General features: G+C 51.3%; 9 protein-coding genes and 2 non-coding genes across 11 annotated transcripts; 4 read left to right on the top strand and 7 right to left on the bottom strand.

Moving 5' to 3' along the window:
• Nucleotides 1–1,122: 1,122 nt before the first annotated feature.
• On the top strand, nt 1,123–1,314 carry TrAtP1_004120 (uncharacterized protein; the record flags this gene model as incomplete). Its single annotated transcript, XM_066112169.1, has 1 exon — nt 1,123–1,314. One exon carries the CDS (start codon nt 1,123–1,125, stop codon nt 1,312–1,314), a length of 192 nt encoding a protein of 63 aa, XP_065968252.1.
• A 1,832-nt stretch (nt 1,315–3,146) lies between these two features.
• On the top strand, nt 3,147–5,894 carry TrAtP1_004119 (uncharacterized protein). The gene is made up of 4 exons (XM_014083741.2): nt 3,147–4,096; nt 4,194–4,261; nt 4,333–4,964; nt 5,032–5,894. The coding sequence occupies exons 1-4, from the start codon at nt 3,960–3,962 to the stop codon at nt 5,431–5,433; spliced, it is 1,239 nt and encodes a 412-aa protein (XP_013939216.1). The 5' UTR covers nt 3,147–3,959; the 3' UTR covers nt 5,434–5,894.
• A 76-nt stretch (nt 5,895–5,970) lies between these two features.
• Nucleotides 5,971–7,227, bottom strand: TrAtP1_004118 (uncharacterized protein). The gene is made up of 3 exons (XM_066112168.1): nt 7,094–7,227; nt 6,479–6,815; nt 5,971–6,383 (listed from the first exon to the last, which is right to left on the bottom strand). The coding sequence occupies exons 1-3, from the start codon at nt 7,154–7,156 to the stop codon at nt 6,376–6,378; spliced, it is 408 nt and encodes a 135-aa protein (XP_065968251.1). The 5' UTR covers nt 7,157–7,227; the 3' UTR covers nt 5,971–6,375.
• Nucleotides 7,228–7,911: 684 nt separating this feature from the next.
• TrAtP1_004117 (uncharacterized protein) lies at nt 7,912–8,709 on the bottom strand (the record flags this gene model as incomplete). Its single annotated transcript, XM_066112167.1, has 1 exon — nt 7,912–8,709. The coding sequence occupies one exon, from the start codon at nt 8,707–8,709 to the stop codon at nt 7,912–7,914; it is 798 nt and encodes a 265-aa protein (XP_065968250.1).
• A 374-nt stretch (nt 8,710–9,083) lies between these two features.
• On the top strand, nt 9,084–9,302 carry TrAtP1_004116 (uncharacterized protein; the record flags this gene model as incomplete). The annotated part of the gene is made up of 1 exon (XM_066112166.1): nt 9,084–9,302. One exon carries the CDS (start codon nt 9,084–9,086, stop codon nt 9,300–9,302), a length of 219 nt encoding a protein of 72 aa, XP_065968249.1.
• A 1,826-nt stretch (nt 9,303–11,128) lies between these two features.
• On the bottom strand, nt 11,129–13,136 carry TrAtP1_004115 (uncharacterized protein). Its single transcript, XM_014083736.2, has 2 exons — nt 12,417–13,136; nt 11,129–12,339 (listed from the first exon to the last, which is right to left on the bottom strand). Exons 1-2 carry the CDS (start codon nt 12,992–12,994, stop codon nt 11,724–11,726), a joined length of 1,194 nt encoding a protein of 397 aa, XP_013939211.2. The 5' UTR covers nt 12,995–13,136; the 3' UTR covers nt 11,129–11,723.
• Nucleotides 13,137–13,885: 749 nt separating this feature from the next.
• On the bottom strand, nt 13,886–15,207 carry TrAtP1_004114 (uncharacterized protein; the record flags this gene model as incomplete). The annotated part of the gene is made up of 5 exons (XM_014083735.1): nt 13,886–14,536; nt 14,631–14,724; nt 14,780–14,964; nt 15,052–15,087; nt 15,178–15,207. The coding sequence occupies 5 exons, from the start codon at nt 15,205–15,207 to the stop codon at nt 13,886–13,888; spliced, it is 996 nt and encodes a 331-aa protein (XP_013939210.1).
• Nucleotides 15,208–15,435: 228 nt separating this feature from the next.
• Nucleotides 15,436–16,014, bottom strand: TrAtP1_004113 (uncharacterized protein; the record flags this gene model as incomplete). The annotated part of the gene is made up of 1 exon (XM_066112165.1): nt 15,436–16,014. The coding sequence occupies one exon, from the start codon at nt 16,012–16,014 to the stop codon at nt 15,436–15,438; it is 579 nt and encodes a 192-aa protein (XP_065968248.1).
• Nucleotides 16,015–18,088: 2,074 nt separating this feature from the next.
• TrAtP1_004112 lies at nt 18,089–18,188 on the bottom strand. The gene has a single exon. It is a non-coding gene; the product is annotated as a tRNA-Ile (tRNA).
• A 268-nt stretch (nt 18,189–18,456) lies between these two features.
• On the bottom strand, nt 18,457–18,528 carry TrAtP1_004111. The gene has a single exon. It is a non-coding gene; the product is annotated as a tRNA-Asp (tRNA).
• Nucleotides 18,529–21,761: 3,233 nt separating this feature from the next.
• Nucleotides 21,762–25,846, top strand: TrAtP1_004110 (uncharacterized protein). The gene is made up of 5 exons (XM_014083734.2): nt 21,762–23,391; nt 23,471–23,548; nt 23,617–24,099; nt 24,162–24,874; nt 24,952–25,846. The coding sequence occupies exons 1-5, from the start codon at nt 23,342–23,344 to the stop codon at nt 25,311–25,313; spliced, it is 1,686 nt and encodes a 561-aa protein (XP_013939209.1). The 5' UTR covers nt 21,762–23,341; the 3' UTR covers nt 25,314–25,846.
• The last annotated feature ends 19 nt before the right edge of the window (nt 25,847–25,865 follow it).

Below are 25,865 nucleotides of genomic sequence, written 5' to 3'. Positions count from 1 at the left end.
TCCAGTGAGTGGTTTGGGGGCGCAGAGCCGTTTGCAACACTGGACTCAAGTCGCAGCGGTACCAGTACTCGGCGCGCCGCACGGTTGCAAGTCAGGCCGCTGTACTTACAGCAGTAGCGCCCCGTCCGTGGTGGCGTGGGCGGGGGCCTGCAGCGGGCGGATCCAGCGTCTACAGCAGCCATCCAGCGCCGTTCCTGGGCCTGCGGCGGCCCGCTGTTGAGGCCAGCAGGCTGCCGGAACAAGCTTTTGATATCAAATTAGATGCTGAGCACGGGGGTGATCTTGAGATCTTCGGGGCAGCCCAGTGCTTGGTGCTGATGTGAGTGCCAAGCGGCACCGGCATGTGTATCAGCAGGTACGGGATTTTCGATCGACGGCCAACAATACGATACAGTGACGGACAAATGCAGCCTCGAGACTACTAGTAGGCATTGTTGCCAGCCTTGCTGAGGTTATTTCTGGACGGGGATGGGACGAGATGAGAGGGGATGGGATGGACAGTATTACGGAGCACTATCTGGTACGACTGCTACGCTGCTGCTGCTCGAGATTACACCTTGGGCGCTAGCATGCTGTCGCAATTTCTCGTCAAAGCGCCAATTGATAGGAACATTGAAGCCGCCGGATCGCAATCGCACGCTGGTATTGCTCGAGGATAGGTACCACCACGGCTCGCTCCATCAGCTTAAAGTCAAGCCTAATTCATCACTTGATGCATCATGTTTTTTGCCCAAGCACAGGACGGGCGTCTTGGCTGGACTGATAGGCGGGTTCCGTATCAAGATGATGAGACGGAAGCTGGTGCTCCCGTGGCCGTTTGCGTTGATCCCGCCTCTGTTCACCACAAACTGCAGCCGTGAAACCAGCGGCATTGGATACTCGATCCTTGTGAGAAAAAAGGAGACGCAGCAAAAGGAAAGGCTTGTCGTACGGCATCGGCCGGCCTGGCGTGATACTGGCTGAGGCTAGTTACCGCGCCCCTGGCCATCTCTCGGTACATGTCCCGGATAGCTATACTATCTACTACACATTTCCATCAGCCGACGCCATGGACTTTCTGGAATCCGCGCAAGAAAGAGGCAAACCGGGTTTACTTTACACGCGTTTCCACAGAACGAAGCAATGATCGTCAGGGAGGCCAGCAGCGTGACGGTGAGCGCTGAAAGTTCCAGTCAGATGTGCAGATCCTCGACCCAGGCCAATCGAGGGCGAGCAGAAATAAAGAAGCGCTGCGTCGTCACCCTCAAAGTTGTCTGGGGCCGCGACGTCATTGGACCCAGGCCCTTTCCAGGCCCGCTGCTACAAACGGCCTAGTTCCCACAGTTGCTGCACGACGGTTGGTATGCGGCTGTACTCCGTATTAAATCCTGAAACAGCGGCAGATCAAGATCTACGGCCGTGGTGCTCCGTGCTGCGCTCCGTGCTCCGTAACACGCCCGAAATCTCTGTTCCTGCGACAAATGATGGGGTGCACCCAGCACGAGAGACACTCGCACTGTATGTGCCTGTCCAGGAGTGCTCCATAAAGGTGCTCCGTTTTATTGACGGAGCAGTCCATGGTCTACAATGTGCAATGTTGCGGCAAGAGCTGAGCATTAATCGCGTGGATGGATGCATGTCTTAGCAAAGACCCGCTGCTGGCGTGGTGATGCAACAGTGACAATAATGTCGAGGAGAATAGGTATAGTGTGCCAAGTAAAACCTGCAGCCTTGCCTATCAATGTCAAAGGGAGCTGTTGAAGAAAGGGGAGCAGCATTTCACTTCTAGGGATAGGGATAGGGATAGGGATAGGGATAGGGATAAGGATATTCGAGCGACTCCTTCGAGAGGCGCTGTAGAAGATCGGTGAGACGCCCGCGTATCATCCCATAAGGTTGCAGCTACAGAAAGTTCCATGTCGCATGTGCATTAGCAGCGAGCAGTTGTAAGGAGTAATATCGCGTACCCCGTTATATACCGCCTCCGTGCCTTGATGGGTCCCTTAGTCTGTACAGTATTCAGCAGTGATGGCCGGGCTCGTCATGTCAACTGCAACTACCTGCTGGATTAGTACATATTCGACAAATGCAGACTTTTCGCGATAATGACAACTGGGCCCACATCAACACAGTGGGAGAAAGCGGAACCGCCATCATGATGTGCAATGCTGTTGGTCCTCAAAAGACTCGTGTTTGGCCTCATGCCGGCGAGCAGCTGATGGCGAGACAATCCGCCAAAAGGGAACCGACTTGTCGTCCAAAACATGTGAAGCTGAAATGCGGCATCGCAGCCCTAACCCAGCAAAGTGGTGGTCGAGACTCGCGCGTCCCTGGAAGCTCAGCGCCAAGCTTTCTCCTAGCGCACCTCGTATCGTGGCCCCCAGGCTGACCTGCTGCCAGCCGGAACGTGGAGAAGAGGCTACCGCTACAACGGCATTGCACAGGCACAAGGCATCGTGAGAACATAAACGAGAGCAACTTCTTGGCGTCTGGCTCCCCCCGCGATCTTTCTAGCTCTCGACCCCGCCACTGGCACGAGGCCAATGCAAAGTCAAAACAGACGACTGACAAACTGACAAGCTGATTGTGCCTCGAAGATATATGTCCTGTCCAGGCTGCGACCCCTGAAATGCGAACTCCGAGTATGACAGTCGTCCTGTATTGAGCTGCTGTGCTGTTGTTTGCGGATGAATACAGTAGGCACATGCAACGTTTGTCAACCTGTAGGAGCACTGTGTAAAGGACGAAGCCAGAGAAAAAAAACGGGGAGTGGCCCTTTTTTTCTCATTTTTATTTTTGGTTCTTCTTGCCTCCTGCTATCTGAGTCAGGTCATCACCATTTTTGATAACTATTCACACTGAGTGTTCGTACTAAACGCCTACAGTAGATTTGCCCTGCCATTCCACGGCTGCAGCTTACTGTGATATGACCCATCTCATCAATCTGAAATTACACGCTTTGTCTCGGCCTCTCATGCCACGAATACAACCCCAGTACGACACGCTCTGTAGTGATACACGGCTAGGGCTGTGGCGATGCAAGAGGCTGCGCTTTATTGGCACCCCCATCACTCTGTAGATGATCTCTTTTCCCTTATCTCTGGTGCCTCCGCCTCCATCAAACGTGGGTGGATTGATTCGCCAGGGGAGTGAATGATGCTAGCAGTAGTGGCCCCCTCCCCCTGTAGGCTGTACCACCCCCTGAAAGCACCCGGACGGGCAGCGCAGACTGCCGTACTTGTACCAGAGCGGCGCCGGTGGATGCGGCCCCGGCCCTGTACCGGTACTTGCGGGCAACATTTCTGGCACCTCGTTGCTGTTGCGGCCTTGCTCAGCATTGTACGCGCGCAGGAATACACTGGAGGCCAATTTCCAGGACAAGAGACGCGATTTTAATTGCCTCGATGCGCTGGGCTGTGTCTCCGGCTGGCATTTCTCTAGTCTCGTAGACGCAACTCCTATTTGACCTCCCCTTCCCTCAATCGAGCGCCCTCTTCTCTTCTCTCTCTTCTTCTCTTTTCCGAGCACACCACCACCGCCTTTTGTGCAACTCGTATTTTGCTTTTTTCCCCTTCTTTTCCCTATAATCGTCTCTGCAACCCGCAAGCGCCCAGCAACCCCAAGGCCATTCTTACACTTGGCTGCTTGCGCGAGACTTTTCTTCTTCCGGGCGGTCCCTGTTTTATTATTTTCGTTATACGAACTGCACCCTCGCTTTATTGCATACGGGACACCCCTCACATTCTTTTTTCTCACGCTCTCAACACCCCTGGCCGGCTTTTCTGAGGCTACGTACTTCGTACCCTGCCCTGCTACGAAAAAAAAAGGACGCCTGTCAGTCCGTCCACTCGTTGTCGCTGCGCGTCTCCCCTAAATCCAGAGACAAAACCTCTGTGCGAGCAACCGCCGCCCTCACCTTCTTCAACCTTTACACGCCCGCAACTCCCAATCTCTCTGCGAATTGCACCAGCGCCTCCACCATGTCTGGCGAAGAAAAGATCAGAGTGTCGGGCGACATCACTCGCGCCGACAGCTCTCCTGTCCTGCCCACCGTCAACCCCCAAGTTGACAAGCCCGCGCCCGCAAAGGCTTCTTTGCACCCCGTCTTCTATGTTGTGTGAGTCTTGCCATTTTGCCATTGAGCGAGGGATAATTGTCGAGAAAGAGGACCGACGAGGCGGTGATGAATCTTGTTTTGCTAATGCGCCGCGCAGCACATGGATTGGCTTCAGTTCTTCCGTTATCCTGTTCAACAAGTGGCTCCTGGACACGCTCAACTTCCGTATGTGCCTCCCTCCAACACTCCATTCTCCCGCCATTTCAGAATGTGCGCTGACATCTTTTTGGCTCCAGGCTACCCCGTTATCCTCACGACTTACCACCTTACCTTTGCCACCGTCGTTACGCAAATCCTGGCCCGCTGGACGACTCTTCTCGATGGCCGAAAGACTGTCAAGATGACCGGCCGCGTCTACCTGCGAGCCGTCGTCCCAATTGGTGTCTTCTTCAGCTTGAGTTTGATCTGCGGCAACCTGACCTACCTCTACCTCTCCGTTGCCTTTATTCAGATGCTCAAGGCCACCACCCCCGTCGCCGTTTTGATTTCCGGCTGGGCTCTGGGTGTGTCCTCGCCAAACCTGAAGCAGTTCCTCAACGTCTCCGCCATTGTCGTCGGTGTCATCATTGCGTCGATGGGCGAAATCCACTTCGTCGTGATTGGTGTCATGTACCAGATTGCTGGTGTCATCTTCGAGGCCCTCCGACTTACCATGGTCCAGAGGCTCTTGAGCTCCGCCGACTTCAAGATGGACCCTCTGGTTTCTCTCTACTACTTCGCCCCCATCTGTGCTGTCATGAACGGTGTGGTTGCGCTGATTTGGGAGTTCCCCAAGGTCTCCATGGCTGAGGTTTACCACGTCGGCCTCTTCACCTTCTTCCTCAACGGTCTTTGCGCCTTCATGCTCAACGTCTCAGTCGTTTTCTTGGTTAGTTGCCTCTTTCCAATCCGCTTTCACGCTTGCAGTTTCAGATGAGCTAACTTGATGTACACAGATTGGCAAGACTTCCGCTGTTGTCCTGACCCTTTGCGGTGTCCTCAAGGACATCATGCTCGTTGTCGCCTCCATGATGATCTGGGGCACCCAGGTGACTCCCCTCCAGTTCTTTGGCTACTCCATCGCTCTCGGTGGCATGGTCTACTACAAGCTCGGCCTTGAGGCTCTCAAGGGCTATGCCGGCGAGGCTGGCCGCCAGTGGGCTGAGTTTGGTGCTCGCAAGCCAATTCTCCGCAAGCTGTCCATCATCGTGCTGGCTGTCTTCCTCATTTTCTGCCTCTTTGGAGGTCTGGCTCCTACTTATGCCCCCGAGTACGACCCCCACAAGCTGGCCTCTGAAGTTACCAACCACTTCAAGGGCAATGCTGCTGCCGCGGCTGCCGCTCAGGAGGCTTCTTAAACGTCATGAATGAAAAAAAAACCATGGCTCCATTTCAAGAGCCAAATTGTAAAACGAAGTACGATTGCGTCAACGGCGTTGTTTGGTTGGAAGGACAGTCAATCTAACGGTCAATCTTCTTTTTTCTTGTGAGCGACGGGGCCGTGATTCAAGGCAAAGGCCCCGGCGCCTTCTTTCATTCTCACCAAAAATTCCGGCAAACCAGCAAAAGGTGTCACTCTAATTTGGAGACAAAGAGGGGCTTGCGTCATCCTTGGTTGTTTGAAGACGTGTTATTTTTTCTTATTGGTGTATAATTATAGAGCGTCGAAGCAGCACTCCAGGTCGATGCTGCTCGAACAAAGTTTGTATCGCGCCTAGGTCTAATTAGATGTACTTTAGAGATGGCGTGGAGCACGAGTCCATAGAAATGTAGCGATGAAATCACTACAAAGCGTTTTTAACATGTTTTTATTCAAATGAAAAAATTTAAAAAAAAGAACAAACCAAGACTCAATATCGTGTATAACACGCAAGCGATTGTAATTTTTTTTTTTTCATTCTCCTTCTCCATGACACAATTAAATAGTAACAATGAGGTGCAGAAAAATCAATTGGTGTAGCTACAAAAATAGCCAAACGGTCTATCTCAAGGCTTCGGTTTTTGTTATCTTCCCCCTTTCCTTCGTTGCCATTCCACGAACCAGCGCCGGGTCAGGGACACTGAGAGAGATTGGTGTAATCCGTGTTTCCCTTTTTTTTTCAGATCAAAATATCGCTTTTTTTTCGAGTCCCACGTCACTGGCAACGAGAAACATTCACGTATTAAAGAAAAAACATGTGAATAATTTTGATAATGAACATCATATTTGACCCCATAAACCGTGGTTCCTTAAAAGTACCAATCGATGCTCTTTACATCCCGCCAACTCCCAAACCGTGATGGAGAAAACGATTTTTAATTTAGAATCCTATAAAGAAGAAGTTAGTTAGCGCCTTGATCCTTCTTTTTTTTTTTTAATGTCGTCGATGGTGTTCAGATATTTCCGGGAATTGTAAAACATACTCAGAGGGGTGAAGAACCATCGGTTCTTGCCGCTGGTGTATCGCTCCTCCAGAACCTTCTTGACAGTCTTCTTGGCGTCCTCTCGCTGGCTGACCTCCTTGAAGGTGTCTGCGGAGATGGTGCCCTTGATGCCCTCGAGCTCAAGGGTGTATCGGGTGGGCATCAGGTGGTTGTAGTTGATGACCTTGATGAAGGGCTTGACCTTGCTGCGCTTCTCCTGTCGGGTCTTGGACATGCGACGGGTGATCTTTGAGGGGTAGCGCTCGATGCCGGCAACGATGGCGTGGCCGAAGGGGTGAGGCTTGTTGCCGTTGTCGATGGGCTGGATGATGACGACCTGGAAAGGGAGAAGAAGAAAAAAATTGTCAGCACTTCCAGTCCATTTTTAACTTTTGTAAAACGTTGAAGCCGCAATCAGAGCGAAAAATTCCCAACAGCACTCATGCCCAAAAAAGATCAATCTTGCCCCTTGTCGTCTGATATATATCCTCCTCTTTCCCATCGAATGGTGTCCTCCCAGGGCAGAAATAGAAATTTGATGCGACGTCGAGTGACAATTTGAGAATTTGACGCCGGCCGATTTTGGGAATTGCTTTCGTTTTATTGAATTCGTACCTTCTTGCCGGCATATCGGCCTCGGGTGATGATGGCGACTCGGCCGACCTTGAGGAACTTCATTTTGTCCTGCCTGTGGGTGGTCGGATATGTGCTGGGAAGGGTAAGGGATTTCGTCGTCAATAACCGTGATCGGGAATTTGGTGCAAAATTTGGGGTTTGTGGGCTGTCGATTTGGGGCAAGCGACTCGCAGGTGCCATGTCACGTGGAGATTGCGCTTGCTTATCGAGAGTGGGGCACGTGCGCGCCTCTCTTTTTGCTGAATCAACCCGTTCTTAGTGGTGAGAGCGATATAATGAGTAGTTCTCACCAGCAGCTTAAATAAAGCAAAGGTAGAGATTCAAGTCGACATTGCGATAATGCCTGCGCCGACATACATTATTTCTCGGGTCGCTGACCCTATCTTTGCGGTCTTTATTGGATTGTCGGCAGCTGCGACGAGGATAAACCGTGAGGAAAAGGCCAAGGGAAAGACGACGAATGAGACAATAGAAGCTGGACTACGGTATGAGAATTGAAATCGCAAATCGAAACACTGTATGTCTTGCTAAATCATATTTCCTTAGACGCGTCGGGCTTTCTAAGAAATAACTTTTGATTTCTTGAGTCTCAAAGCCTTGATCTGGGAACGCCACTATCCTATGCTCTTTAAATACACCAACGCCAAAATATGGGTCACCACTGTCATGCAATGACTCTCAACTCATAACTACTCGCCTTCTTCTGGAATATACAAAAAAAAAAAAAAAAAAAAAAAAAAAAAGGAAAATCGCATGTACCAGGCTCGTTAGGGGTTATAAAAAAAAAGAAAACAAATTTACATCTCAAATGCAGAACCATACTCCTTCTGCATCGCTTCTCGAACTATTTGCCCGCAGAGCTTGGCGGTTGGGTTGACACTGACGGCCAGAGCTTTTGCAATCTGGTTTCCATATCTGCCACCGAGTGCTAAATCTCTTGAGGCAGCTTCCTCAAAGTCCACGCGGGACCAGGAGGCTTCTGGGCGGCTGTCGTCGATATCCAGTTGGCGGTCTGAAAAGAGCTTGGCCGTTCTCAGGTAGATGGCTGCTCGTTGCGTGTGTGCCATGGACAACGTCCGGGCTGCCTGCGCAGACATGGGGGTTGATGGCAATGGTGGCGTGAGCAGCCGGACTGCAGTATCCATATCCTCCAATGTTTCCATGGCTGCCTTTTTCTTCTCAGCTTGTTCTGGCTGAGGAATCAACGGCATTGGCATGGTCGATGTATAGTTCAGCAGCATGGCGTCTCCATACAGCCTACGCATGATTTGCGCGCGGTTGTTTCTTGCGCTAGCGTATAGAGGATAATCTGAGATGAGATTGCCAAAATCTGACACGCAGGTCTTGTAGCTCTCGATGGTCTTGTCTGTGTCCTCTTCGCTCTGGAAGCTAATGAGCTGCGTCTCGATAGCTTGAAGAGTGCGGATGATGGTGCGTTCCCTCTCCATCACTCTCTCATAGACGCTGTGGTCGACGATATGGGGGTCGCGAGGCAGCGCAGAGTCGATGACGACGCCCGCAGCCGGATTGGACTCGGGGTCTTTGATCTTCTCGAGCACGTTGATGTCGTGGCGGCTTAATGATACTGTCGTCATTTTGGCAGCGGTATTCACGTCGACGCTTGGGGATTCGAAGCAACGGATATCAGGAGGGTATTTTGTGGGATTACCCAGCTGAATAATTGAGATGATTTGGAAAAGAGTTGTTTTACAGATGGAAAAAAAAAAAAGCAACCAACAAGCAAGTGGCGGTCCTAATTCATATGAAAGCCCCGGAGGTCTACAACTACCTACAGTAGCCGTGTCAAGTGACTCGCCGCTCGTCAGAACGTTTACCGCGACCAGCACTTCGGCAGCTAGCGGAGCCTTGCTAGTAAGCGGAATATTTGGATCCTTATCTCAGACAAGATCGATCGGCTTGCGACTCTACTTGAACTCGCGCCTGTGAGCGCCCGCATGCTGTCATCCGAATGAAGTCGGTGGCGCGGAAGCAAAGCCGGGCTCAAGGCGGGGCGGCCATTGTCGGCTCTCCTCGGTTTCCACAGCCGGCGCGGTGCCATTCCGCACGGCTTCTGACTCCCGGCGCTACGGTGTTTGGGACCGTTCGCAGCAAGGAGATTCAAAGTCGCATTGACGATCGTGCCAGGGCCCCGCAGCAGAAACGAGGCGTCGACGGCAGCGACCAGTGAGAGGGCTGGGGTTTATCATAGCTGGCTGTCTAACAGGCCTCGTGCAGCTGTGCTCCGAGCTGGCCGGGGGATAAACACATTGCCCTATTACGCAGCAGGTGTTTCGGAACCAAGCATAAGCCGCCTCGAAACTCTGAATCAACTTGGGCCGTTAGAATCCGATGGCAGAGGTGATGGCCAGTGGAGATGCTCTGGGAGACGGTTTACAAGATTCATAAGCCCCTGCTGCCCGCCATGGGCCATATATATATATGCCGTTCGGGTCTTCAAACCACTGAGCAAATCTGAACCGAGATACTATCCAATACACCTTGTTGCACCTTTTCAAACCCTCAAACTTGGGCACTTCATCTTGCTTTAACAGGCACATATAACAAATCGGTTTTCCCCAGAGATCCACCCCCATATACCTTCTGAGTGGCAATGTCCCCGTCTGCTATCAGCAACTCCCCAGTGCAGCAACCTGCTACCAACGGTGCCAATCCCGACAACTTTGCCATCCAGCCGCCCGCCGACTTCACCGGCTATGATCACATAACCTGGTGGGTTGGCAACGCCAAGCAGGCGGCCGCCTATTACACCACTCTCTTCGGCTTCGAGACCACCGCCTACCGCGGCCTCGAGACTGGCAGCCGATACTTTGCCTCATATGTCATCTCCAACAATGGCGTTCGCTTCGTCTTCACGTCGCCTATCCGATCGGAGGCCCATCTCCCCGAGGATGAGCCCATCTCTGCATCGGACAGGGCTCTCCTGAAGGCCATGCACGCTCACCTTGAGAGACACGGCGATGCCGTCAAGGACGTCGCCTTTGAAGTCGACAACATCGCGGGCGTATATGACAAGGCCGTGGCCGAGGGCGCCATCGCCGTCCAGGGCCCTACCACCACAAAGGATGACAACGGCGCCGTCACCACGGCCGTCATCTGCACATATGGCGATACCACACACACTCTCATCAACCGCCGAGGCTACACTGGGCCTTTCCTCCCCGGATTCCGCGCTGGTAAAAAGCGCACTTCATCCACCGAGGCGCCCGTCGTGCCCCTTGTCCGCATCGACCACTGCGTCGGCAACCAGTCGTGGAACGAAATGGTCTCTGCCTGTGCCTTTTACGAGCAGTGCCTCTCCTTCCACCGCTTCTGGTCTGTGGATGACTCCCAGATCTGCACCGAGTTCTCCGCCCTGAGCTCCATCGTCATGGCCTCCCCCAACAACATTGTCAAGATGCCCATCAACGAGCCCGCCCCAGGCAAGAAGATGTCCCAGATCGAGGAGTACGTCATCTTCAACTCCGGCCCGGGCGTCCAGCACATTGCCCTGCTCACGTCGGACATCATCGCCTCCGTCTCGGCCCTGCGCGCGCGCGGCGTCGACTTCATCAACGTCCCCTCCACCTACTACGACACCATGCGCCAGCGCCTCAAGACGGAGAAGCGCAGCTGGCAGCTCAAGGAAGACTTGGACACGATCCAGCGCCTCAGCATCCTCATCGACTATGACGAGGGCGGCTATCTGCTGCAAATCTTCACCAAGCCCCTCATGGACCGCCCTACCGTCTTCATTGAGATTATTCAGCGAGACAACTTTGAGGGCTTTGGAGCTGGTAACTTTAAGAGCTTGTTCGAGGCCATTGAGCGCGAGCAGGCCGAGCGAGGAAACTTGTAATTTGTATATAATTGACCTTTTATATTCATGTTTAGAGTTTGATCAAAACTTTTGGGGCATTTTTATAAATGTGATAGGAGCTTTAAGAGCTTTTTTTGGATTAAGTAGGTAGTTTGAGGAGCATAGTAACTACGATTACGAATCAAGCTGAAATGAAATAAAAATGTTAAATTTATTTCAAATAACTATTCTTATATGTATTGTGTGATGTTCTTGTTTTCCTTTGTCCAAAGCTATGATAATGAAAACCATCCACCTTTTATAGATGGCTTGAAAGAAAAAGATATCTCCCCTCTTAAACAGGGCGCCAACCGTGTACTCCGTACATGCTCATACCTAGGCGCTATAAATAACTACCTACCTAAGCAGATAGTAAACCAAAAAAAAAAAAAAAAAGGGGGCTGTATCTGTAATAATGTCCAGATCACAAACTCAAACAGACATCCTCATAGCACTCTCCTCGAAGCCGTTTTCAGATTGGATCCTCCTCCTGCTCCTCTGAGAGTTCCATAAAACTACCCGTCTATAACCATGACTCCATCACCATTCGTATGCCCATTCCCATTTGCTTCCACCGGCACGCCATCAACACCAGCAGGTGCAGCAGCTTGCGACTGGCTCTGGCATCCAGGACAATTATGTATCACCATGTGAGCAAAGACATCGCAGTCAATGCAGAAGTGGTTGCCGCACACCTGGCACTTGTACCTCCCGCTCTCACTCACGCCTTTTGCCAGCGCCTTTGCCGGCGCTTCATCCTTTCCCTTGTCCTTGATTGATTTGGGTGGTTCTGGAAAGAAAGTCTGGCAGGAGAAACAGGCTATGGATTGCGTGGCTTCGGCCCAAGGTACTTCCACCCAGTTTCGCAAAGGGAAAAGATGATGATAGGATCGAGCAAGATGTGTAGACAGAATAAGCGTCAGTCCGCAGGCGGGACATTCTGAAGGTAGTCTGCAGACCTTGGCGCTGCATCGAGTGCAGAGATAGCCCTCTCGGCAAGGCTTGCTGTGGCAGGCGCAGTAGCTGGTGGTTCCCCCCAGGAGCAAGCGTCCGAGATGGGAAGCCCATCATCAGGAGACTGGATGTGCTCTGCTCTTTTGTTCGGTTCACCGGCGGTGTGGTTGCCGCGAGGAAGAGCTCTCTGTAGTGTGTTTCGTCCATGGCGACATTGTATTGTGATTCGTCGCCCGCGTTCGTCCGTGAGCAGAGCTCTGCGCAAATGGCGACCTGGGCGGACAGTCCGACGACAGATACCCGTATTCTGTCGGCGATGAGGTTGCCGATGGTGTCGTGGATGTCGCCCGGGTCGCTCGATAGCAGGGCGCCGTATATGATGAGCACCTCGCGTGTGCCGTGTGAAGGAGCATGGCTATTCATCTCGAGTTAGCTCTGCACGTCCAGAGAAAGAAGAAAAAAAACAACGTGGTTCCATGGTAAGCAACTCACAACAGCGCTCCGCGACACATCTCCAGCGCATTCTGCAAACTCGGATTCCCCTGCGGGTCCTGGCCCTCCAGATCCCGCAGCCGCTCCAGATGCTCGGCCGGATTCCCTCCCATGTCGCTGATGCGAACGGCCACTCCATCCCTCATGCCCACAATGCCCAGCTGCGAAATCGGGTTCTGCTCAAAGTACTCGCGCACAAAGGCCGCCGCGTAGCTCAGCGTCAGCCGGTGCCGCGTGGGCAGCAGGTCCTTCTCGGCCATGGCAAACGACATGTCCAGCACCAGCACCAGGTGCCGGATGATGCCTCGCTGCAGCGGCGTCGTGTCGCGCAGCAGCCGCCGCCGGCGCTCGGCCTCGTAGCCCGCCAGGTTGAGCATGCCGTCGTCCTCCTCGGGGAGGTCCGTCTCCCACGTCCGCTTGGACTGTTCCCATGCCTTGGAGCCGTTGCGGTCGCGCTTCTTCTTGGATGCTTTGGCGCCCTTGGGTCGGGCTGCGCTCGGGTCGCCGTCGGTCACGGTGTGGTCCATGATGTCGTCGTCCGACATGTCGGCGACGTACTCGCCATCGGAGTCGGCCATTGTGAATTGGGTGGTGCCAGTAGCTGAAGAGTGCCTAGGGTGTGTGATTGACAGGGGGTTTTATCTTGGAGATGAGAGGACAAATAAGTGTGGTTTGGTGGGAAGAATTGGATGGTGGTCAAGCTGGAGAGTTGAAGCAGTAATAATTGATAAGGCTGCCGAGATCATTATCTCAGCCTTGTTAGCGCATCGGACCTACATAAGTAGCTCCCCACTAAACGCCAACCATGAGCCTGCCATGATTCTTGATTCCAAACTACATGCTGCATAATTATATAGCATTAAACTCTGTTTCATTCTGCGATCGAGAGGTGAAATACTTTCAAACTCAATCTAAAACTCTTAATTATTATAGGTGAACACCACTCGCTTCACCTGGGGTATACTATAAAGTCTTAGCTAGACCACTGTACAAGCTATCCGACTATAAAGCCAATAGCATGCATCCACCTGGAACCAGTTACGCATATTTTTCTTCCAACATATTGTCTCCAACTCACAAGATGCCCTGAACCAAAGACGCACCAGTACGCAAAAACAGTGCTATGGAAGAAACTTCAAAAAACTTGGCCGGATGAGGATAAGTCACGCCAACAAAAACAACTTCAGCTCCAACATAATGCGACTGGTCGTCCTGCTACCCCTTCGTTCGGATCAAAAATAAGCAAGGAAAAAAGAAATGAGAAAAATCCATCACAACTACTATATTCTAGCAGTTCTCATATGTGGTGCGTGAGCGCGTCGTTCGACTCGTCGTAAACTCGTCGAGGAAAAAAAGCGTATATATGATAAGAAGCAGAGAAGAAAAAAAAAAGGAGAGGAAATGAAGCCATCAATGCTACCGCCTATAAACGCCGAATTTTAGGAAACCCAGAATGTTGCAAGATTATCTCAGTTGTAAGGCTGAGTATTGTACGATTGAGATGAGTAGCCCTGGGCGTAGGACTGGCCGGCATATGACTGGCCAGCATATCCAGCATTGGCAGTATAGCCCGGGGCTGTGTAAGATTCTGTTGCAGGCATCGGCCAGTCGTCCTCAGTAATGCTTGACCAGAAGACAAAAAGCATGCCTACGGCCAGAAGCGTGAAAAACGTTTCAAAGAGGGCTCCGTCCACTTTGCCGCTGCTCCCATCGCAGATGTACTTGCTGATCACGTAATTGAAGATCTGACCGATGGCGAAAAGTAGCGCTGCTCCGGTCAAATATATCATCGGGCGGAGCTCTCCCAGGACTCGAAGCACAAGGATAGTCTCGAGAACATAAAAGGCAACGAGGAATATCAGCGGGATAAGCTGGTACAGGACGTAGAGGGCGATGTTGCGGTTCGGGAGTTTGTAGCTGCTGTCCCAAAAGCCGCTCCAGCTGTAGCCCGTGTCGAGAGCAATATAGCCGGTACCAACAAAGAGCGCGCCAGAGGAAATCGCCAGCAGGCTTAGGGACAATGGGGTTCCGTCGTCCAACAGCTGGTATCCGACAACAGCGTTCAACATGAGAATCCAAGTAGTTGCAATAATGGCGCCAATGTGAATACCACTAAAAGCCTAGGTTGAGAAAACGTTAGTAAATAATGAAACCAGCACCACGGCGACCAGGATAATGGGGCAGGTCGAATCAAAGCACGGCAGGCAGACGTACTATTCGCACGGTATCGTTGAGAGGGAATTCGCCAACAGAGAAAATCTCGCATATGCTGATGAGAATATAGCCGATGAGGAACAGCTGAATTTCGCTATCGGGTCATGTTAGTTATGGTGTCCGAAAGCTGTGTGTATGTGGCAACGTACCGACGGCCCACGGCAGCTTTTTTCTTGTCCGCCTTGAGAATCAAAAAGGTCGCCATGACAATCCCAAGGCCACACAGGATGATTGATCCAATGTTGCCCAGGTGTCGGCCATGGCTCAGCGAAATTCCTGTGAGCTCACATCCTCCCCATGGACCGGTTTGGTTGTGGAATTGTTGAGATAGAAGCTACATAGTAAAGAGCGGGCAGTTAGTTTCGAACATCATTTGCCGTTTATGCTCGTCATCGTCTCCTCCTTCTCTCAGCAAACTTACATTGCAGACTGGCAAAGTCGAGTCTTTGCAAAAGTCCTATATACAGAATCCAGTCAGTCACGCTTCGTTGCACAGCACCACGCGGGAGGTGAGACGAAATGAGATGCGGTTTGGGCGACGGCGTACATCAAAGTTTCCAAAAGCCGTGGACCCCATTGTGACTGCGGATGCTTAGCAGATTGATCAGCACACGATCAGCATCCAGCGATGCAATCACAATTGGGGCGGCAGAATCGACGAGAATGGCGATGGGGGGAAAAGGTCGACTGTCGGGATACAGCAAGTCGGTGTCTGGTTGCAGGAGGCGCTAAAGCAGCTGCAGAAGCTGGTCGAGAGATGCGTAGGTATTAGGGCGGAGATGCACAAGCGACACAGGCCCTTGCTCTATTCGTTTGTCTGTACTTGGTGCTGTTCGTTTCCTTCGCTACGAGAGTCCGTCCCAGTCGGATCGAAGCGTGGAGGAGTACGCGAGGCTGTGAAATCGGCTGTCGACGTGTTTGCGCTGGCCTGGCGCTGTGGTTGCGACAGCGGTGGTGATGAAATGCTCAACAAGTACTGGTGGCCCAAGGGGGCAAAAGGCTGTCGTCGGCGGTGTAATGTGCGCGATGTCGTGGCTCGACTAGAAACGGCGTTCAATGCGTCGCCCCCGTCGTCGTCCGTGCCTTGATCAGACTCCAACCCGATCAGAGACGAGGCCTTCTCGCTTCCTGGTGGATTATGCTGGCTGCAGTGGAGGAGGAGAGTGGGAGAGGAGGACGCCCGGGCAGTTCTAGGTGCCGTAGGTAGGTACCTGTGCAGTAGGCAAGGGAGACTCCAATGGCGGAAAAACGGGGGTGTTTGGCGCACCTGCAGCGTCTGGGGGCGCTTGACGATGCTTGGACCGTCGCCGTTGCTGCGGAGTAACCAGTACCGCGGCGCAGTGTGCTCTGAAGACGCAGCGCTCGGGTATCTTTGACACGGCATGGCCTGGGCAGCAGAAACAGCTGCGACGCTGCGAGGCCTGCAGGGGCCTTTTGGGTCGCCAAGGCTCTGCTCATAACAGCCTGCGCTGCGAGTGGTTGGGTCGCGCTGCTAAACGAGCCACATTGTCTTCCCCTAAAGCCCCGTCAAGGCCCCGGGGCCTTAGCACTGGCCTAGCGCTGGCACCGAGCTCTAGCGCACCTGGCGGCTGCCCTTTAGGCCAGGTCCTGGCGCTGCTGGACCCAACTTGGCAGCTAAAGCAGGAACGGGCTTGCTGAGTGGACGAGGTGGGACTTCGGGTGATCCCACGCTAGGATTTAGCGTCGCGTGATTGGTGGTTGGGCGGCTTTTGACAGGGGATCTCCCTGTTTGGGCAAGCTGACGATGACTGAGACAAATACAAGTACAGCAGTAGAACAAACCCGTTGCTGCGACATCAGTCTTGCTCGCATGCCCTGGCTAGTCTCACGTCTTTTTTCTAGCAACTGGTATGGAATACAGGAGCAGTATGATTACACAAAAATTCTCCGTCTGATTGCCTGGTAACGGAGGCGGCACTACTGTAACTCTGCAATGTTCAGTGCATATAGCCAGCATTGCGTAGACGACTACCACTGCCAGTAGTGCTCGCGCTGAAGAAAAACTTTGCCACAGGAATGCAGTAAGCACCTTGCGATGCGCTATAGAATTCTATAATTGTTCAATATTCGTATACGTGCATCTGCTAACGAAGCGGCGTCGCATGGCTGATGCCACCGGTAGCGCGGCCAATCGATGCGTCCCTCAGACATCCCCAGTAGCAGATCGGTTGGGTGGCTACGTGGCGCTGCATAGCAACGTGTGGCTCGTAAAAGCCCCAAGTCCAACAGCTGCATCGATACATGTACATCTTGCAGGTGATCCTCATGCACGCTGATGTCTTCTTTCTGTCCTTCTTTCATTCTTCTCTATTATTTCCTTTTTTTTTCTTTCTCATGAAGCAGTTCCATCTTGAAACAGAAATCAGGCCACTTTAGCGAACCAATGGGACCTTCAGAGCATCCTGCCCTGTGGTCAGATTCTGCGTGAGTATCCCGGTCCTCCTTCAAATCCGAGGCCTAAAAGCACAGGGCATGTTCATGCGCATCGCATCGCGGCATCCACAGTAGCTCCATGCTAGCACTAACATGCATTGAATGTACTTAGTAAGTAGCTCGTCATCCATAATCGGTGGCTCTGCAAAGATTCCTACAACTCTAAAAATGGCAATCTGATTCGCAGCCTGCGCATGTGATGTGCGCTCAGTTGTATATTGAAATGAAATGAAGCAGCGCCGTCTGCAGTGCATACAAGTAATTATCAGGAATACGGTAACAACGGCCTCCGATACGCTGCGCAAGTAAAAGTGCCCTCAAACTCCACCACCCTATGAGAGGCGGTCGAAAGGTTTATTAGTGTGAGTCTTGCGTTACGGTTAAATTACTTCAAAATTTCAAGCGGGTCTCTCCCGTACCCGTCCGACAGGGAACAAAGTTGGTGGCCTTGATTTTTTAAAATTGCGCTCTCGCTTTCCGTGTGCTACTGTATACTCGTGCTTGATCGATGACCGGTACATGGGATCGTCGGAACAAATTGCTCTGTTTGTTTTACGCGTTCCCAACAGCCGCCGCCGGCACGCCAAGTCTTGTATGAGTGGTAGATGCAAGCCAAGGTACCGATACGCTGGCGGAGCACAAACAAGTGCGGTATCACCAACAGAGGGAGGGATGCTGCCCTGCTTCGTTCCATACGTGCAGTTGAAAAGACAATTGTGCCCTGTAGCAAACAGGTCAATCTGATCCACCGTGAAAATATTTTCATAGGGTCCATCGCATCTCATCTCATCGATCCAGCATCGGAGTTTGCCTGGTCGTATGCAAGAGGAAGGCTGGTTGTCACACTGCATGCATGCTACAACGCCATCCGGAACTCATCTTCCGTCTTGCTATGTGCTTAGTACAGCATCGACAAATGTCTTGCCAGATATGCAGCATCTACCAAGATATACGATCTCGACATGCAAAAAGACAGCAGCTGGCTTCAACAAAAAGAAAACGCTTGCTCACGGCAGGGCTTGAACCTGCGGCCTCCGCATTACCAAGATTTCACCACAAGGCAAAGTATTAGTACGAAGCTCTAACCAACTGAGCTACGCGAGCCGTCTAGATCCACTTTTATGAGGAACCTCATAGGCTGGAATCGTTGCTTCAGACGTAGCGAAGTCTTGATTAAGAGTCTTTTCTCCTCGCCAGTGAAGCGCAAATTGAACTTGTCGCAAAAAGTAGCTCAGCCAGCTACGGATGTGTACAAGCTTCTTATCTTGACCAAGATCAACTGAGAAATGAAGAGAAAAAAGGGCAAAAAGGGCCAAAAAAGGCAAAAGAAGAGATAGGAAAAAAAAAGCACCTCTATCGAGGCGTGGCGGATCTCTCCCGCCGGGAATTGAACCCGGGTCTCAAGCGTGACAAGCTTGCATACTGACCACTATACTACGGAAGATGTACCAGGCGTTGAGCACCTGGGGTAGCGGATCACGTGTTGGAATCTGTTGACTTAATATTGACTATGAAGGTTCTTGCCATTCATTTGATCACTTCACGCTAGCAAAATAGAGGATTAAGTAAACCAAAGCGAGCAAGATGTGAGGAAGAAAAGATAATCGAACAGCCTCCCTTATGTAACCCATTATTCCTAATAAATCGAATTACAACAGCTGCCACCATCAATTGGACTTATTCTCAAAACTAATCTTTTCGTTCTATTATGCATCACATCTTATTTCATAGACATACATCTGGTTTTGTTTTCCAATAGTAAATAGCTACAGGGTAGTCCAGCTGGATCTACAGAGCCCGAATACACCACCACGTTAATAGATCGAGTCAATTGCAATAAAATGGGGAAATAATACGGCATTTGTGCTTGTTATATTAGGTAATTTTGTAAGGATAGAAGGCGTTGACGTGAATAAGAAAATTTTTTTTTTTTTCTGGTTAATGGCGTCACAGTGCATATCTACATTTTTTCATAAAGCAAAACAGCCAAGGTGTACTCGTATTCACATTTTGCGGCTATGTATGCTTCTTGATGATATCTGAAACGACCCTATGCCATGTATATTACGAAACTGAGCAAAGAAGCAGATCACTGGTTTGTACCAGAAGGGTTTACTTCATTCAATACATAGTGTTTGTCACCATTACTACTAGTATCGCCTGTATGGACCAGCGATCTGGCGAGATATGACCAAGGCTAATGGCTGAGCTGACCAACAAGATGAGGTGCGGATTGTTGAAGCAGCTGTCCAAGAGAATTTAAACTTGTATAGCGCTTCCGATTTTGAGAAAAAATGTGATGGTATTAATTCTGTCAGCTACATTCTACGAAGCAAGCTGAAAAGCATACGGTTGAAGGTTGAAGAGTACATGTAGTATTGAAGCTCTTAGTCACACACAAGAGAACATTTTCACTATAGAAGAGGAGATTTGTCTTGAAATATGAGAGTTACGGATCCCCGTGATGTTAAATGTTAAATTGGAAGAATTAATAAAGGCTTGCTACAAGGCGCTTACGATTGGATTATGACACACGATGACTTTGTTAGTTGGCAAAATGACCTAGATAGCAGGCTATTGTAGATTAAAGGCGATCATGGAAAAAGGCACGACGATGCTCATATGTGGAATCATCGACAGCCTGCAATTGAAGTCGGACAAATAGCCCGTGATTTGTCTTTTGTCGGGCTCAACGACTTGTTTCCTGAAACAGCCAGGATGTGGGATCCCGCTGCGGGCTCATGTTTGACACGGCTGAAGCTTGACGAAGACATGTAGGTAACAGCCAGACTAACGGCAAGCTCCCCAAATTGTTCATTATTAGCCATGACATGAGGTTAGAAACAAATAAACGAACATTCGGGATATAGCCACAAGCACCTCTCTCCAAGCGCGCAGAGTCCATAATGAACAAGCCCGCGCTGTGATGTTCTTGCAAACGACAGATAGTTTTCACTGATGTCAAGCTCTAATAGATTCGTTACAACTCGAGATCAAACAACTGGTGCTCTGTTAAAGCAGATTATCCACTTACGAACCAAGTATTTCTGACTGGCGTTCTTCCCAGATGACAAATGGTTGGTAGGAGAGACACACAACATGATTCAACTTTAAAGTGTCTCTTCAAGTATGTACTATAGGAGATCGATGTAAGAAGTAAACTTGTCTTTCATTATTATTTCATCAAAAAGTGATCTCAGAGCGGCTGAAATTGGGTTCAAAGAAAGTATTTAGATTTGAGATTTGGTCACAACAACGAAGCTACATTGCAAGATGCCATTCTCATTTACGACATACATATAGGCATCATTGACAACTTTTATGACTCGGGGTAAGGATTGAATGCTGCATGATAACAAATCGATCCGAGAATATTGATGCGTAACCAGTTGAAAAGAGAGATTCAAGATCCAAACCATAGTCTGAAGCTATGTAGACTTGATAGACTTACCTGAGACAAGATTTGGATTCTCCACGGGCAGGATCGGGTTTTATGGCTCCTCTAGAGTACCGCTCTATCGCGAAGGCAGTGTAGGATGAAACTTATGTTATTTGGATTGGATGGTGTGGAATATTATATCTCTGGCTTGGTGATGGGGAGATGGACAAGGAGCTGGCAGGGAATGCGGTTACCATGCCATGACGGCTATCGTCGTTTACAAGCAATGCGAAAGCGTTTTCTCAGTTGGAAAGTGGAGGAACGAATTATTGAGGGAAAATAAATTATTAATAAAGAATATCGTATTGTAGTTATCTCCCCCCCCTTTTTTTTGTTCACGTCATGGCTGTTATGGTGCCCGAGCCATCAGCCCCGGACCTCTTCCGGGATTGTGAATCGGACCCGGCCCGGAGTCGGGATCGTGAACTACGGCACTCTGACCTCCGCTAAGAAGCTTGGACCGGGACCAACGCCTAGAAGTGTACACAGATAACGGCTCGATGTATTCCACTATACGGCCCGAAGCGAGCGGTATACGAGACGATTAGATGTGTGTACACGTATGTGCTGGATGCGTTTGATGTCCTTTTATGGCTGTTGTACAGTTGCTTGGAGCAGCGCCCTTGGAGCTCTTGTACTAGACCGAGCGGCTACTGAAGTAAAGTTCACATAACAATACCGACTTCATAGCTCTTGTAACCGAGTAACATCAGGGTCCCGTGTTCCCCCGCACTGGACTACCTTGCCGCCATTGTTGCCATTGGGCGGTCTGATGCCATTGAGGATATGCGGAGGTCAATCTTCTTACAAACCTGCTGAGGGCTGCGCTTCGCTCGCCTAATCTGAGAAGATCTGCGCAGGAACCTTGGCCAGGGCCGTCGTCTGACGTCGGGGTCCCCCCACAGCTGAGATTGGACAGATTTGGTGGTTCAAATGTTTGCATGTGAGTTGCTTGCCTACCTAACCTAGTAGAGGGTAGAGGGCTGGTGTGGCTCAGGCGCCGTTGGGAGCTGACGATCTCTGGGGGCGGCATGATATTTAGAGCGCCAAGCATACGAAGCGCGGGCAAATAGGGAGACGGGCACAATGGCAGGTGATGAAGCCGTGGGCTGTGAAACGTGTAGCCGTGGGTGTGCCCTGCGTGCCATCTAGCAGCTGCATGCATCTAGATTTCTCGACTGCATGCTTCAATTTGGACATGTCAAAATGCAGATTCATGTACACGTACGGATAGTTTAGCCGTCAATGTTTACAGCAGGCGTCGTGGCGCGGTGGTGAGACGCGGCATCCCCTGAGAGGCGCATTATCTGCGGATCTAACGGGTGCGAGGGCGCTGTAGATTAGGGAGGTCGCCATCTCGGGGCTTCCCTGAGCCAGCCGCAATCAATGGAGCTGGACTTGGCGATCTGTCCATCCATCAGCTTCCAGTTTCTTTCTCCTAATTGTTCTTCTCTCTCTTTCAACCTCCCACTTTCTTTCTCCCTCCAAAACGACACTCAATCCGCCGTCTTTTCGTCTTTCGCTCTTTTCGTGTCATCTGCCAGTGATCGCCTCTTATTCAGCAGCAACCCACGCCACGCTGCACGCGCGCCACCACTTTGACGGGCTTGCATCCAAGTTTTCCCTCTCTTTTCCCCATCTCCACCTTTTTTCGCTGTCTTCGTCTTGCTAGGCCCCCTTTGGTCGTGTCTCTCTCGCCCTCTGTGCTGAGACTTGTAGCAAGACCTTATCTTTCTTTCTTTATATCCTTCTTCCGACCATCCAATCCAATCCGCTCCAGGCCCCTTGCTTGCTCGCCAAAAAATACTTGCAGGTCCTGCCGGCTCCAAGCAGAAAAGGCACCCCTCCCTCTGCAGAAGCCCTCGCATCGCTCCATCGTGGTGCATTCACTCGCAACTCCACCCGCACTACTGCCGTCCAGCCGGCCTAAAACGGCCCCCCAGTGACGTATCGTGAGGCTCGTGGATCACGGCCTTGGTCATCTGTGTTGTCCCAGGCTGGACGCACTGCCGCATCGCCGGACCGGACCTGTACATGCACCGAGACATTGTCGCGCCTCGTTCTCTGCCGCCCTTTTGGCCGTACCGCTGCTGCGCTGCTCTTGTACCTCTGCCGGTCTCTCCAGCGCCGAGCTGCCAAGGCCTTCCAAGCAGTTTCACGCCGCTCGACTCGGCCCCAGCAAAGGCCTAAGCCGCCCATCTTTGTCACCCGACCAGCGACAACCTCATCTGCTCCCTGCTCCCTGCGAGGTTGCGTCTCACGTCTCTCTCTCCGCCTGTGAGATCCGTCTTCAATCCAAGCACAGAGTCTGCAGGCGGGTGCTGCTGCTGATCAGCCCCCATAACCACCCAACATTCCTCCCCAAAAGTCAACTCGCCTCCCTTCCAACATCCCTCTGCGGACGCTGCCCTCGCGCTCACACGTCGACCAAGACCTCGACCAAGACTCACCATCGGCGTCCCTCCTCTCTGCCAGGGGATACGGCGCCCCTCACCAGCTTCGCCCGTCGTCCGAGTCCGAGACATCGTCCTGGACCGACACTGGCGACATTGGCGACCAGTTCGGCGACGAGCACGACCCGGTCCGCATCCAGCTGCCCGAGGACATTGAGAACGAGCTGCTCGCCGGAGTCCAGCGCCGGCAGCTGAACAACCCGCTTTACAAGTCGCCCGGCAAAAAGGTCCGCATCCACGACCCGTCGCCGCATCGCCGCAACCACTCCTTCTCGCCGTCTCCCGGCATCGACAAAGAGGCCATTGAGCCCCCCGACGCCCGGCCTCGACCGCCAAATCGAGCAGAACGCTGCATCGGCGCCATCATGGCGGGATCCTCGGGCTCTATCCATGGCCTTACAGGCAAGGCCTTGCTGTACGACTTTTCTACATCCCTTGTCTTGGCTACGCCTTCACAATGAGAGTTGAAACATTCTAACATTTTCTTACAATAGGTATTTTACAAGTATATTCGTCTCACTCGGCGTTTTCCTTTTCGGATATGATCAGGGTGTCATGTCGGGCATTATCACGTAAGTTTTAAGCCTTCAGTCTCCTTCGCAGCAGATTGTTGCACAGGATTTAACATGCTCTCTACCAGCGGCCCGTATTTCATCGACTACTTTAACCACCCGTCCAAGGCCGAGGTCGGGACAATGGTTGCTATTCTCGAAATAGGAGCCTTCATCTCGTCCCTTGTTGTTGGCCGTGTTGGTGACATCATCGGCCGGCGACGAACCATCTTGTATGGTTCCTGCATCTTCTTCGTCGGAGGAGCGTTGCAGACGCTCGCCACGTCCATGTCGATGATGATGGTTGGGCGAATAGTCGCTGGTCTCGGCGTCGGCATGCTTTCTACCATTGTCCCTGTCTACCAGTCCGAGATTTCCCCCCCTCACAACCGCGGCAAACTTGCTTGTATCGAGTTTTCTGGCAATATCATCGGATACACGACTTCCGTATGGGTCGACTACGGCTGCGGGTTCATCGAGAGCAACTTGTCATGGCGCATTCCTCTCATGATGCAATGTATCATGGGAGCACTTTTGGGGTTGGGAAGCTTGATCATTGTGGAATCACCCAGGTATGGAGCCGCAAATCCTTGTTCATGCATGTCCATCAGGTACTAATTGTTGTGTTTTTCAGATGGCTCCTGGACAATGACCATGATGAAGAAGGCATGGTTGTCATTGCTAACCTTTATGGCGGCGGCGATATTCATAATGCCAAGGCGCGCGACGAGTATCGCGAGATCAAAATGGATGTCCTTCTTCAGCGTCAAGAAGGTGAGAGATCGTATACTGACATGTTTCGCCGATATCGCACTCGAGTTTTCATCGCAATGTCTGCGCAGGGTCTTGCGCAGCTCAACGGAATCAACGTCATTTCATACTACGCTCCATACGTCTTTGAATCTGCTGGTTGGGTTGGCCACGATGCCGTTCTCATGACTGGTTTCAACGGCATCACTTACTTCCTTTCTACCATTCCGCCCTGGTATCTTGTGGATCGATGGGGTCGACGAATGATTCTTCTCACTGGCGCCGTCTTCATGGCCATCTCACTGTCTCTCATCTCGTACTTCCTCTATCTTGACATCAAATGGACCCCTAGGCTGGTCGTTCTGTTTGTCATGATATACAATGCTGCCTTTGGCTACTCATGGGGACCTATCCCCTGGCTCTACCCCCCCGAAATCCTGCCTCTTAGCATTCGCTCCAAGGGTGCCAGCTTGTCGACTGCAACGAACTGGGCCTTCAACTGGCTCGTTGGAGAAATGACACCGATTCTGCAAGAGTGGATTAAATGGCGCTTGTATCTCGTCCATGCCTTCTTTTGTGTTGCTAGTTTTATAATTGGTAAGTCACTCGCGTTGATTATGACTTCCATGTCCCTCCTTAAGCCTCTTAACTGGTTGCTAACCTCATCTGTTTAGTCTACTTTGTCTACCCAGAGACTTGTGGTGTCCGTCTCGAAGAGATGGACTCGCTATTCGGGGACGCCAGCACTGTGGCTACCCCGTCTATTCGTGCAGAAACCGGGTCACTCATCCGAGGAGGATCGCCTATTGGATCCAGCCGTACGCCATTTCGCTCAACTACACCCATCCCAGGGCTCACCCTTGACCCTCCCGATGGCAATGATAGCAAACCCAACCAGAGTGGTGGTGGCGACGACCGAAGCATTAGTGGATGGTTATCAAGGGTCGTTAATCGCGGCCGTTCAGGCAGTTCGAGTAGCGGCCAAGGGCGGTATGCTCCAATCGGCCAAGAAGACGAGGGTCGCAATGACAACTAACGTGGGGTCGCCGTTCTCATTTCTCTTGGAGTACCTCTATAGATCTTTTCTTTTTATTTGAATTTTCTTTCTTGGGCACATAGATAGCGGAGCGAAGCATGTATGCCATGCTTGGCGTTCTATTAGGTATAGAACTCGAGCCTAGACTCCTTGCCAACATAAGACGACTGGTTTTGGTATATAAGACGGACATTAGCTGCATAGACTGCACCTATGCTGAGGAAGAGAAGAATAAGCGTAACAGTTTGCAAGATAAAGGGCAGTATCGGCCTTTGGGAATCCCCTACGCCGATTCGAAGAGGTTTTGAGCGCTGGTTTAGGCAAGACGTGGTTTCAACGAGCCTCTGTTCTGAAACTACACTGTAATTGGAACACAAAAAACTTATCTGTATTAATGATGGATAGTTGGTAATAGCGATGTTGTGGGCATTATCCAAGCGACTGCTTCTTTTGTTTAAATGTCTTTGTCTTGTAAGTTGGAGCATGTGTACTATTTAAGTGGTGTCAGACGAGGTGCTCCGTGCATGAAGCGTTGAAAATGCACAGTGTGAA

This window comes from Trichoderma atroviride, chromosome 2, assembly GCF_020647795.1.
Source record: "Trichoderma atroviride chromosome 2, complete sequence".
NCBI lineage: Eukaryota > Fungi > Ascomycota > Sordariomycetes > Hypocreales > Hypocreaceae > Trichoderma > Trichoderma atroviride.
Note: the sequence above shows the minus strand (reverse complement) of the source record. Positions and strands in the feature narration are given on the sequence as shown.